The sequence below is a fragment of the Epinephelus moara genome, chromosome 16, assembly GCF_006386435.1.
Source record: "Epinephelus moara isolate mb chromosome 16, YSFRI_EMoa_1.0, whole genome shotgun sequence".
Taxonomy (NCBI): domain Eukaryota; kingdom Metazoa; phylum Chordata; class Actinopteri; order Perciformes; family Serranidae; genus Epinephelus; species Epinephelus moara.
The window spans coordinates 35,351,348-35,364,776 of record NC_065521.1 but is presented as its reverse complement, the minus strand read 5'-3'; the positions used below and the strand labels follow the sequence as shown (position 1 = coordinate 35,364,776).

At 39.6% G+C, this 13,429-nt stretch overlaps 1 protein-coding gene across 1 annotated transcript; it reads right to left on the bottom strand.

The window, feature by feature from the left end:
* Positions 1 to 3,113: 3,113 nt before the first annotated feature.
* Positions 3,114 to 11,663, bottom strand: LOC126402919 (chemokine-like protein TAFA-4). Its single transcript, XM_050065272.1, has 5 exons — positions 11,354 to 11,663; positions 9,516 to 9,635; positions 6,524 to 6,679; positions 6,163 to 6,287; positions 3,114 to 3,246 (listed from the first exon to the last, which is right to left on the bottom strand). The coding sequence occupies exons 1-5, from the start codon at positions 11,376 to 11,378 to the stop codon at positions 3,235 to 3,237; spliced, it is 438 nt and encodes a 145-aa protein (XP_049921229.1). The 5' UTR covers positions 11,379 to 11,663; the 3' UTR covers positions 3,114 to 3,234.
* Between the last annotated feature and the right edge of the window lie 1,766 nt (positions 11,664 to 13,429).

The following is a 13,429-nucleotide window of genomic DNA, read 5'->3' as shown; positions in this document are numbered from 1 at the left end:
AACAGCTAAAAGGTTGTTTTATATAATGACTAATTCATCTGGTCTAAATGTTTTGAAGTAATACTGAATAGTTGTGTTTAACCACAGGTCACTATAGCACTCCTTTGAATCTTAATCAGGGTATGATACAATACCTTTGTAAAGCTTATGTTGTGCGAGAGAGATGTTGATTCAATCTAAGGTCATTTTCATTCCATACAGTAGTTTGAGGTGTGGTTGAAGTGGGCTGCAGTAAATTGTAAGGCGTTTCTAGTGTTGCATTCACCCTTTGTGTATAGTATTACATTAAAATTAAATACATCCAAGGTCTTCTGTAAGCAGTGTGTTGAAGCAACATCATCTTTCTTTATGTGGCTGATCGTGTCAGGTCGTGTTAATAATGCTATCGTCAGCTGCGTCACAAGTTTCAGATACGTTTATATAAGTAGCTACAGAACGAGATGCTCCTGTTTATATAGGCCATGAACAGAATCACAAGTTGTTATGTGATAAGCTGTCAGCGAATCTACAAAAAGAGTTTCATTCATCACCAAAGGCGTATTACTCTATCCTCTGAAACACTGGGTCCCAACCTGGGGGTCCTGACCCCCACTAGAAGTCCCCAGAGCATCACAGGGGGTCTCGAAGTGCTCTTGATTTTAAGGGGTGTAAAAATCTTTTCTTAAAAATATGCAGTGGCCCCATATCTCATTATCATTTTCAAAGTTTACATTATTTTCCAAGATATAAACCTTTAAAAAATCTTACAGGATAAGGTTGCAGTGAGGACCCGGGGTCTCAGTTATAAAACAATGCGTAGGATCCATACTTAAAATGTGTGTATGAACAAAAAAAGCTAAAAATGGTGTGCGCCAATTTTTTTTTTGACAATTTATGAAGCTCAGCGTAAGTTCAATCAGGAAGACTTTCTTTGTGCTCATCCGTTCACAATTCTCTCCCTCCCACTCCCACTGCTTCCTCCAATCAGCTGACTATGGCTGTTCACTCTTCTAGTTATCCAATCAAACTTTGCCACGATCTCTGTCAGCCAATCAGGATGCCACTGCAACTCTCTCCTCTGTTGCATCAGGCGTCATTTTAAGCAGAATTGTTGCGCCTTCAGATCCAGATCATCGCCACTTCTCCATCTTCACCTCTACCCCTATCCCTATTCGTCTATGGATTGTTCACCCTCGCCAAAGAGTTTCCACATTTTTCATTCTTATGTGCACATGTTAATAAATATTCTATTTACTATTATAAAAAAAAAGAGAGTCTCTCCTGACTGAACTACAATCAGGCTTCCCCCTCACCATCTGTATCGCTAATTTGCCGTCTCCAAAATGTTTGTAAGCATGGGCCAAAGTTTTCCCCATCAAGTCTGTTTTTGCGTGGGAAGTGGCGTACGCCTGTTTGAGGCCTCGTTCGGGCATACACAGTGTTTATAAATGAGACCCCTGAACACAACACACTGCTTCTGATTTAGAAAAGTGTGAAGTTAAAAGGAACCAAAGAGCTAATAGAACAAAGGCCAAGCGTCAGACCGAGGAAAACACTGAATTTGTCAAAAATAAAATTTTGTTTGTTAAAAACTTACAAAAGGAAATATCTGATGTAATATTCATCGAAATCGCTTATCTAATACAAACTTCCTGAAGTTATTGTTTTCATTATTTGTGTTCATTTCGCAGTTTATCTGTTGATCAGTGCTATTTCTGTTATGCATTGAATATATTATGAAATATCCCTAAAATATGACACTTAGTGCAGGGTTGTCAGTGTACTCAATGATATAAAAGGGATCTCTTTCAGAAAAAGTGGATGGCATCACTGATTTAGAGGAGAGATTTTCTAAACAACAAATTCAATATCATTACAGTCATTATATGAATCTTAAAATAACATGATTTCGATGACATTCACCGCACTGCTAACATTAAATTATACTCAGAACTTGAGTGTTTACAAAGCAAAGCCACACTTAAAATGCCTTGGACCGCATGACAGCTCGGTGAAGAATCTTGTCACCAGCGAGACAACCATAATGCATAATTGCATTAAGTAAATGTTGAGCAAACTGCTTAGAATTCAGCTGCTTTCAACTAGCACAGCATGTGGCATTCATACAAGTCTGATGCCTCGGATGGGATGATTTGCAGTCGCTGTATAAGTGTTATTATAAAATGTCTCTTCATTGCAAAGGTAAAATGCAAAGTGTCTGACTGAACTCAAGAGATAAAAGAGAAGCAATCAGGGTGGGTCCAGGAGGAATATTATTCATATAAAGAGGACAACCGATGAAGTGGTAATAATGGTAAATATTCAGTTCTGTTAGTGGCTACAATTTGCTTCAAGGCAAAGAACCTCCAATGTTTCCCATCATTACTATAAGCGGAGTTCCCTCCACAGGAGTACTCAGTTTAGAGAGACAAACAAAAGCATGATGTAAATACTCTCAGCGGTGAAGAAGCTCCTCTTCTCTTCTCTCTCCCCTTTCTCCCCATGATTAGCATTTCAAACAGTCCTTGTTTTGCATCAAGGCTTCATGCTTGTGTGCATGCCATCACAGCCTTGCAGGTGGTGGCCTGTCCAACCAGTGGAGTCGAAAAGCAGCCTTTCTGTGTGCGACTGAGTGTGTGTCTGTATGCATGCGTGTTTGGAAGACTGCCTCTTTGTGGTAAGGAGTAGTCCGAAGGGATCTGACCCCTTTACAAAGCTCAGAGCAAGTCTACGGGACAGCATTGTTTACAAATGCTACATAATCATAAATTTCTCAGTATTTGTGGTCTTCTGCTTTGATCGGCGGAGAGAGTCACAAGCAACTGACTGGATTCACATTCTGCCTCCTGAAAATCCACAAAATCTCTCCTTAAGTGTCTGCCAGCAGGCCCATCCAAACTTTGATTGAGTGCATCACAATGTGCCTAGCATATCAAGCACTGAAACAATGATACAGACTTGTGCAGTGGCTGCCTGTTTGGACTGGGAAAGGGGCGCTGCGTCGTTTTATCTTAAGTCAGTTGCTAATAGATTGTCCACTCCACGGGATTAACCCCAACCAAAATTGTGTTCAAGCTAAGGGAAATTAAAATAATGAGTTCCTGCAGTTTAAAGCTCAGCCAGGAGATATCTAATTAAATCTACATTGTTCTTTGCTCTATCTGACGGGGCGTTCACTGTCCTCGGAGTCCAGTGTTAGTTAAGGTGACTGCAGCAGGCCAGGACAGGCTTGTACTGATTAGATGGATTTTCTTGCTACCGCGCCACCTGAAAACAAGATAGAAAAGTACAAAATTGCACAACTCTGGTTTTGTTCATTTTCATTACAATTATTTCAAAATATTCCACACAAGATAAAGCTGAGCGATGTGATAAAAATGTAATTGTATTTCATATATAAAGTAATTAGCTCCATCTTTACCAGCTGCAACAATTAAATGAAGTACACATTAATCCATCAATGATTATAATCCAATGATTTAATTAACATTATACTGAAATAGGCAGTTCTGCATAATGTGTCATTTTCCTCTTGGTACTTTTTATTTAAATTTTGATGCTTAAAGAGTGACTATTTTTCAACCTGGACTTAATTTTCCCAGCTTTTTGTGTCCAAGTCACTAATGGAGACGACAGTTTTTGAAACTGGTCTAGTACTGAGTAAGAGCGCTGCAGCTGGAGGCAGAGCAGGCTACTACATAACTACATGGGGCAATTGTGCACCATCAATTTATATCCTCTATATAAGTGCTTGTTTTTGCCACTGACAGGCTCAGATTATTATTCTAAGTGTGACTACATCATGGAAAGGATCCCTACAGAGACAGACCGTTGTGTGAAAGAGGAAGATCATTTTTGTTTAACCAGAAACAGTCAAAAATGGATATCGTCAAAGCAACCAGACTCCATTTAAATAAACTGTAATGTTAGTGTGTATCAGACAAAATATTTCAACATCTGAGTGGGTGGGTGAGTGAGTTAAGGGTTTATTCTAACCAAACCAGAGTTGGTGATTGTTGGAACAGTAGAAGATGAACCAAGATGGTTTTTGTGAGCTGTATTTTGTCTCTGTCGTCTTTGAATTAAGTGTGTTTTACAATGATAAATGACTGTTTCTTTAAATGGAGTCTACACACACTGGTAATATATGGCACCCATCTGTTAAAGGCACCATACAGTGCCTTTGTCAAATAGTGCTCCTTAGATCCATCAGAGGTTCCACATAGTACAATACTGTTTTTAAATTCATAAGCCTGGAGGTTTGAATGATGCCAGATAATACCACGGCTCAGTCTATGTGCTTCCTAATAACACTTTTACTTAAAATATTAATATTAACTTAGATTATTAATAATTTCTGATGAAATGTTGGCTTGAAAGATTCAGGATCCTGTACTAAATGCTGACTGAGAAACACATTATGTTACCTTTGTCAAGCCTGGAATATTTCTGTGCACGTGAGCACAAAAAGGTTGAGAGCCACTGCCAGCAGAGAACCTCTAAAGGACAATACAGGCACTTTAAAGGTTCTCCAATGGTTCTTTAGTTGAGTTTAGTTTAATTTACTGGGAAAGAACCGGAAGAGAACCTTTAAAGAACGAAACAAGGGCTTAAAAACTTTTCTGTGCATAGGTCCATCGCAGTAAGAATCATTTTCATAATGTTGTCAGACACTTATAACAACAATCTGAGCCTGTCAGTGGCAAAAAAAAGCACTTAAGTGGTCAAAATTGACGGTGCAGCATTGCCTGTTAACGTTACATCGCAGCCTGATTTGCAGAGACAGATGCAGGCTGCAACACTCTCGCTCAATGCTGCACCAGTTTCAAAAACTGTTTTCTCCATTAGTCACTCAGACACAAAAACGTAGGCACGAGTATGCTTTAGCAGTATCTGCTTTTTATACCTATTCTTACCCTCTTGACGTTGCACTGGGGTATACGGCATATAAAGGTATTTGCATTAAAAAGACACAAGTCATTGTAGCATATATGTCATTGTCTAGCCTACAGTGCTGTGATTCTCATATGCAATTAGCCTAGATAGGAAATAAGCACCCTTCATGCTCAAGGACCCGGTGACACATCAGTGGGTTGAACAGATATGATGTGTTGAATAAATTCATGTAGCTAATAAACTGCTTTTGTAGTTGGAGGAAGACATCGCAATATAAAGTTATATGTGACAATACTCCCAAACAGTTTGAGAGGCATTTTTCTTTTTCACTAGTCCTGTAACATTATCCCCAACACTCGCAGTCGCCATTTTGCATAGCTCAGCTGCCTGTTCCTCGAGTAGACTGACCTCTGGTGGCACGTGCTGTGCACTACATCACCTCAATGCAGCATCTCGATATCACTTTACTGAATAATAACTTTGGGATTTCGAAATACTCCAGTAAACATTAATACCTAGATAACCTGATACCTTGATACCGCTCAAGCCTAGGTACAAGATTGAAAAATACCATGGTTACCCTTTAAGCAAAATTCTGAATGCAGGACCTTTACTTCTATCAGTATTTCACCAATGTGGTATTACTGCTTTTACTGCTCTGAGCGCTTCTTCCACCACTGCTCTCCTCTGTTTCATTCTATTGTTCAATTTAATCTGATAGACCACATGACCACTGGCTATCTTTTCATCACTGGCCGCACGCCGCCAGTGCTAATGTGCCCCTGTTTCACTGTAAAATGTTCCCTCCACAAATCACACACATAAAACAGTTGGACAAAAAAGGCAACTTAGGAGAAAGTGCATTTCTAAACGCAGTGGGGTTTCCTCTGGCCGTCAGATTTAATTACATGGGTTTTACTGTTCAGTATTAGTTTACAGCTTATTTCATGTTTGTCCTCTTGGCCCCATCATTCACCAGATTATAGAATTAGGTTTTCTGAGCCAACTGTGCCTGGCGGAGAGCAAGAGGCTTGATACGGCCAATGGGAGCGGTGATTATGCTTGATTGTGGAATCTTTCAGCATCAAAGGAGAGCTTACTAAAATAAAGCTTTATGATGAGCATTCACAAGTCTGTCGGCCCCTGTTTTGCATAAGAGTAATGCAATAAAAACGGAGAAGATTTACTGTATGACTGCGTCTATAAATACCAAGCCTTAAACTGAAGCCATTCTGTGCTCATGTCTTTTCTTGGTGCCACTCTGACTCAGACTGGTGCAGGCCTTACCTTTGTGGTCTTTACTTTGTTTCCAGAGATGCATGACCAACCAGTGAGGTCAGGAAGGACTCGGCACTCTTCTCCCTTCAGACACGGCTCCATTTTACACCACCACTTCTGACGAACAATGGAGGCTGGAGAAAAACACACCACAGCCGAAGGTCACTTTTGAGACGGAAGGACTCTTTTTTTTTGTTTGTTTGAGAAAAAACATCTCAATCAGGTGTCACTCTCTGGTCCTTGACAGCCTCAGTATCAGTAGACTCTGATGAAACTGACTAACCTGAATCTACTTTGACAAATAATATATTCATGTCATGCCAGAATATTTTCTGTTAAGAGAGGTAGAAGAGAGTCCCAGTAATACTACCTTCAACACAAGAGGGCAGAGCCCTTGTTGTGCCCGCCACCTGTCCTGGGAAGCAGGAGCACTTGACTGTTTGAGAGCGTTCCTCAATCTTGTTCTTATTGCAGCAACGATGAGCAGCAACCACTTCACAAGTCCCTGTCCTCTCCTGCGATGACCCTGAGGAGGAGAATTCAGAGGGAAAGATGACAATTTTTCAGACTATATTTTACATGTAAGTGGAGTCATCTCAAGTGACCCCAGCCTTTACACATGGCAGTATTATAGTCAAATTGCAATGATTTCTTGGCTTTATTAGATGTTAGATCTAAATAAATATAGGGTTTATTTGCTACCCTCATTCAACCCAGACTAAATAAGCAAAATGATAAAATACCTCAGCTCTAATTCTGATGTTTTCAAAGCTACAGCACCACCAAGTGGATAAAAAGCATCAGCACTCACACCTCAGTCAAGGAAAAACACATTGAACTGTCAAAACACATTAGCAGGAATCGGCATCTTTAGCTCCCTAATTTAATGTTTCAGATTGCGTAAATAAAGAGAAATGGGCTGAATAAATGGCATGAGTAGAAATATCTGTCTCACACCTGCTTCTGCATCATTTACCCAGGAAAACAAGTGAATGTTGCTTTTGATGATTATTACAGTGCTAATGATTCATACTGATACACTTAAACTGAATTACAGGTTGAAGGGGCGCAATGAAGCAGAAGTAAAAACAAAGAAAAGAAAACATGCACACATTTTGCTTGTTTAGACCTGAGGTGTCTGTTTGCTGCACGACTGCAAGGCTAAAAGGTTAATTCATAATTAAAGTGGGGTTTAAAATCAGACTACAATCAGGGCAATGCTCTCTGAGAGTTCTATTGTTGCACTGGGAGTTGCAGAAACAGTCTGGGTTTACTTTAAAGTGTTTATGTGACATATTCAGAGTAGTTTCATCATCTTTTAACTACATAGTAAAAAATACTTTAAACTAATGTCACATACAGCCTGGTAGGAAAACCCAGAGTTGTCTGAACTACTGTAGTTGATAACCAGCGTTGTGGTACCCATAATCCAGACAGCCAATGTGACTGGTTAGTCAAGCCAGATGACGTGAAGATATACTAGTAAGTTGAACTAGCTTTGTAGTACAGGCCTCTGCATAGTATACCTTTAAGCTTTTATGTCACAGATAATGATTATAAAAACAAATTTTATGGATTAAACCAGAAGTACCCAACTTTTCCAGCTTGTGACTCCTTAAAAAATGAATATAAGCCTTGGTAGCAACATTTCGTTTTCTCTTCTTCCCTTCCCCTTAAGTCATCTCACAACCCCCCCTTGGAGGAGGCCTGACCCCTAAACTGGGAGCTGCTGGATTAAACAATCTGAAGTTATAAAGTCACTCACATGCAGTTTATGTATTTATTCATCCCTATTAACAATCTCATGTAATCTGTAATGATATGAACCAGTACTTTTACTTTTACACTTAAGATTAATTTTCATGATGATACTTGTACTTTCACTGAGGTAGGATTTAAAACCAATGACTGTAACTTGTAATGGAGTACATTTACTTTATTCAAGTAAAGGATTTTAAAGGTCCAGTGTGTAGGATTGAGGGGCATCTGTTGGCAGAGATGGTATATAATGTTCAACTATGTTTTCTTTAGTTTATATTAATCTGAAACTAACCTAAAGCCCCTTTTACACTGCCAGATTTTCGGCGAATGTTGGGCCGTTTTGCCGGCAAGCGAGTGTTTAGACACACAGAGCCAGATTGGCGAGTTGATCCGAGATGCCCAATTTTACGCCACATAGGGGTAAACATATTGGCGGAACCTTTTTGGTTTAGAAAGAACAAGGCAGCCTTCTGCAACGGGAGGGGCTGTTGAAGACTTGTGGGAGGAGCTGTTGATGACGCTGCATGTGCGACCCACTGGCGGTGGACTAACAGGACACAGCTGATAGCAGGAATTAGCGAGCAGCTAGTAGCAAGAGGGAAACGCAAACCTGAAAGACACTGTAAAGATGAGCAACTGGGGAGACAAGGAATTGCGCACCCTCCTTGCCCTCGCAAACAAAGAGGCCATTAACGGTCAAATGATAGGAACGGTGAAGAACGGGAAGTGAAGGGAGAATCGCCGAAGGACTGACCAGCTGCGGCTTCCCTCCCACGTCACTGGTTACGTCTTAGCTGAGCTACACGTTTTGTTACTTGCTCACGCCCCCATTGCCCCGAAAAAGGCGGATTCTGTATAAACAAAAGTAGTAGGCGGCATTTTGCTGCACTCTCCGATTTTGTTTTTATACTGCCAATGCTGAAAGAAGACTGATTGCGCTTTCCTGCAAATTTGCACAATTCCTGTTTAAAAAGGGCTTTAGACTGAGCCATTTTGATCTGCATAAGGAGAGTGTCCTCTTCCATGGAGTCCGCCATGTTGTTCTACAGTAGCCCAGAATGGACAAACCAAACACTGGCTTTAGTTAGGGCCATTTGCGTTTTTGTGTTGGCCACCATAGTTCTCCTACACGCTTGGCACGTACGAGTTTCAGTTCTGCAACCTCACCGCCAGATGCGACTAAATCCTCCACAAAGGACCTCTAATACTTCTTCCACCACTGATGAATGAAACAAATCCCCCCTCCCCTCCTCCTTATCTCTCACATGATACTGCAGAGATTAAATGTCTAGTATGTCATATAAACAGTAAGATTAGGCTGTATATAATTAGATTCAGGTCAAGTAGCAACAGTCAAAGAGCATGGCCAATCAGATCCCTTTAATAGCATCTTAGTATTAATATTGTGGATCGTCTGTCTGATCATTGGGTTCTAAAAAACTACAGTCTGCATTTTCACTTCTGTTTCTGATGAGAAGCATGGTGAGTTCCTGAGTCTTGTTGCTTAAACTGAACTCTCTACTAGGCGACCAGGCTGGTGACCAGGAGCCATAATGAGTCCCTCAGGGGGTGTGACTGGTCTGGCAGGGTCTGACACCTACCTGCCTGTCCTCGGGAGCTTTGGTTGCCAGTGGACACAAGCTGGCTGCAAAAGCCTGCTATACAGAGAAGCAGGAGGCCCCAGTGTAATGGTCCAGCCAATATGTTCAGCCTCATCTTGCCTGCACAGACAAAGACATTCATGTGCACTTCATCAATAGGGATTAGGCTAATACCTCTCCTGTAAGTGTGTGACCATAGAGTGAATTAACATGACTCCTGATGTCTCCTGATTCATAAACTCATTGCATCTATTTGCTCACTCGTGACTCTCACATCACTGAGCTCAGCCAAGGCAAATCAAAGACATGCCAATAAAAAAAAAAGACAGATCAGAGGCTCGATTTTGGAGGCAAATGATGAGAGTGGGTCCTGACTCACATCATCCCTTCAGCTGTAACTGCATTCAAAGCTAAATTCTCCCTCCAAAACAAGTTGTATCCCGCATGAGTCACAGAAGAAACTGGGACGTGGACTTTTATGTCAAATTACAGCAATAACTAATGCAGGGCAAGATGACATCAAGTAAAACATCACGGCGAAAGTTTTCTCGAGGCGTTTTCATTCCCCGCGTAACCCCATATATATAAAGTTTAGAGCTGAAACTGTTATTTTTTATTATTGATTAAACGTTTAGTCAATAAAATAAATGTCCTTCATGCTTTCCCTGAGTTGAAGCTTCAAATTGCTTCTTTTGAGTCAAATTTAGAGTTTAAAAAAAAAACAGCAAAAATCTGCAAGGAGCCTACTTACATTTAAAAAACTGTATATGTTTAACATTTTTGCTTAAAAATACTGATTGATTGATTTTCAGTATAGTGGGACATTAATTTTCTCTCAGTTAACTAAACAAGTAATTGATTGTCAGGCAGGGTACACCCTGGACAGGTCACCGGACTACCACAGGGCTGACACATAGAGACAGCCAACCATTCACACTCACATTCACACCTACGGACAATTTATAGTCGTCAATTAACCTGCATGTCTTTGGACTGTGGGAGGAAGCCAGAGTACCCAGAGAAAGCCTGCAAACATGCAAACGGCACAGAAGGGCTCCTCCACCCTGAGGTTAAGCCCCCACCCTAGATTAGAACAGGAAACCGTCTTGCTGTGAGGCGACAATGCTAACCACCGCACCACCGTGACTATTATCATCATCATCATCATTATTATTATTATGTTAATTATAATATATGAATATGATATTTATGAAAATATTTTTTTTAATTTGTTGACATTTTATTATTTATTTATTTATTTCATATTTTATTTCCCCATTATTTCGCTCTTGTTTTGGATTTGTAACTTAAGTATTAGAATTTTTAAAATGCAAAAAATAATAACTATTATTAAAATCATTATTATTTGCATTTTTAAAAAAATTATAATAAATTCTTAGAATAATAAATATAATAAAACAATATAATAATAAAACATCAACACAGATAAAAAACACAACTGCATAAATATCAGTTCATATAATATAATTTAACCAGTTACATAAATATTAAATACATATATATATTGAAATTCTATACATATACATATAAATTGAATTTTTAATTCATTTCCTCTGGCAATTTTTCCATAAACACAACTTTTTTGGCATATTTGTGCCAAAACATTATGCCACTTTGTTATAACTGTGTTACACACATGTAGCCTACATATATAGGCTGTGTTGTGTTACATCATCATCAAAAAAGTGAGTCTGCCTGCATTTAAATTAAATCAACATGTTATAACATCATAAAGAAGAAAATATATCAAAATTTTGCTGAATTTTGCAGGACTTTTGACAGTGATTGCAGTGAACATCTGACATTGAACCACTTACCTCTGCTCAGGTTATTGATGCACATGATCAGCCTCCATCAGTGTCCTGTTAACATCGTGCATACTTCATATCATGATCGCTTCTGCAAGGATGCAAAAGTTTGCAGCAGATAATCCTCCAGTTTCATAAAGTTTTCTTCTTCAATTCAGGGTGCGAGCGAGTAAATCAAACAAAAAAGTGTGGCGAACACCCGCGTGCTGCTAAATAACGCCCCAAGCTGAGATAGGAGTCAACACGTCGGCTGAGTGAAGAGCTGCAGTTTCACACCTCAGCTCCTCTACCTGCAGCTACGAGGCTATACCTCTCAGGCAGGATGTGATGTGAGAGATATGTTGGACTGTGAACACAGCGGGACAACTGCGACTAGCAAAGCCTGCCAGCTTCTCCCGTCAGGAAAATTAAAACTTAATCAAGACAGAAACCATCTGTCCCCCGGACAATATGCGGCCACTTTCATTAGCGCCCTAAGAAGCTTAGAGTGGAGTATCGACATCCTGTCACACAGCGGATAGAGGAAATAAACTGCGTCAGAAGGCCAAGTCCTGTTCTCACCAGATAGTTTATGTGTTGTCTTTGAGCTCATATTTGAACACAGACTTTATTTATGCTGTCACATTGCCAAGCAGCAAAGGTGAGATTTCACACCTGTTTTTTTGGGGGTTTTTTTTGCTTCATAGATTTCCCAGAATGCAAATTAATGTCTGCAATCCAGTAATGAAGCATATCACGCCACTCAAAGTAAAATGTCAAACTGAGCTATGAATATTCAATTAGACATCAACAGAAAAGTGCGACAGTAATTCATACAATTAGTAAAATACTTAAATTGGAATTCATTCACAGAGAGGTAGATGAGAAGATTAAAACCACATCTGGCTCTTTAAGACTGTCACATCAAACATTTATGATTTCAATAAATAAAATATCCATTAACCTCAAAGGAGAGTTCACCCCTAAATCAAAAATGCATATTTTCCTCTTACCTGTGGTGCTAGAATTTATCAGTCTAGATTGTTTTGGTTGCAGAGTGTTGGAGATATCAGCCATAGACAGTTATTATTATTGGGTGGGAATGTACCCTATGTTTTTCTATGCAAAAATTCTGCCCACTGTTTTAGCAAGTAAAAGAGAAATGTTTAAAAAGCTCTCTGCACTTCAGCTGAGTCCACCACTCGAGCCCTGAACATTCTGTCCAATACATATCAATGTAAAAACCCGAAAAGGGCATTTTTACCATGCTGACAAACAATTCTGAATACTTTAGAAAGTTTGACTGGGGTTTGAAGATAGAACACAAGCCAGAATGTAGAAAAGATGGGGAACATTTTAAAGTTTGAATGGAGTTTCTATGTGAATGTATGAATTAAGAAATAGGCTTTGAAAATACTTGAAAACCTTGAATTTGTGTCAAATTTGAACATTGCCCGGTTTCTATCTATATGTGGCGACCTGTCCAGGGTGTACCCTGCCTCTCACCCAGTGACAGCTGGGATAGGCTCCAGCACCCCCACGAACCCTAACAGGATAAGTGGTTACGGAAAATGAATGAATGAATGAATGTTTCAAACTTTCTGAAATATTCGCTGTTTTCTGGGACATTCTCCCTATTTAAATGAACGGAGGAATGTTCAAACTTAAGACAAACTCAAGGTTTTTCATGTATTTTCAAAGCTTTTTCTTCATTCATACATTCATGTAGAAAGTCTGTTCAGACTTTAAAAAGTCCCCCATCTTTCATACATTCTGGTTCGTATTAAACTTTCAAATCCCATTCAAACTTTTTGAAATATTCAGACTTGGCTTGGAGCATGGTGAAAACGCCCTCCTCAAGTTTTTACATTGATTTGTATTGGATGGAATGTTCAGAGCGAGAGTGGGGGACCCAGCTGTTAAAGTGGAGAGAGCTTCTTAAACATTTCTCTTTAACTCGCTATCACGCCCACAGTTTTCATTCTACATGCATAATTTTTGGTCAAAATGGAGTAAAGCTTGTGCTCTTTTAAAACATGTTGTTGTGGAAGCAATCTGACTTAGACATTTGGCACAGTGAGCCTGAAAGTGGCAAAAACTCCACTA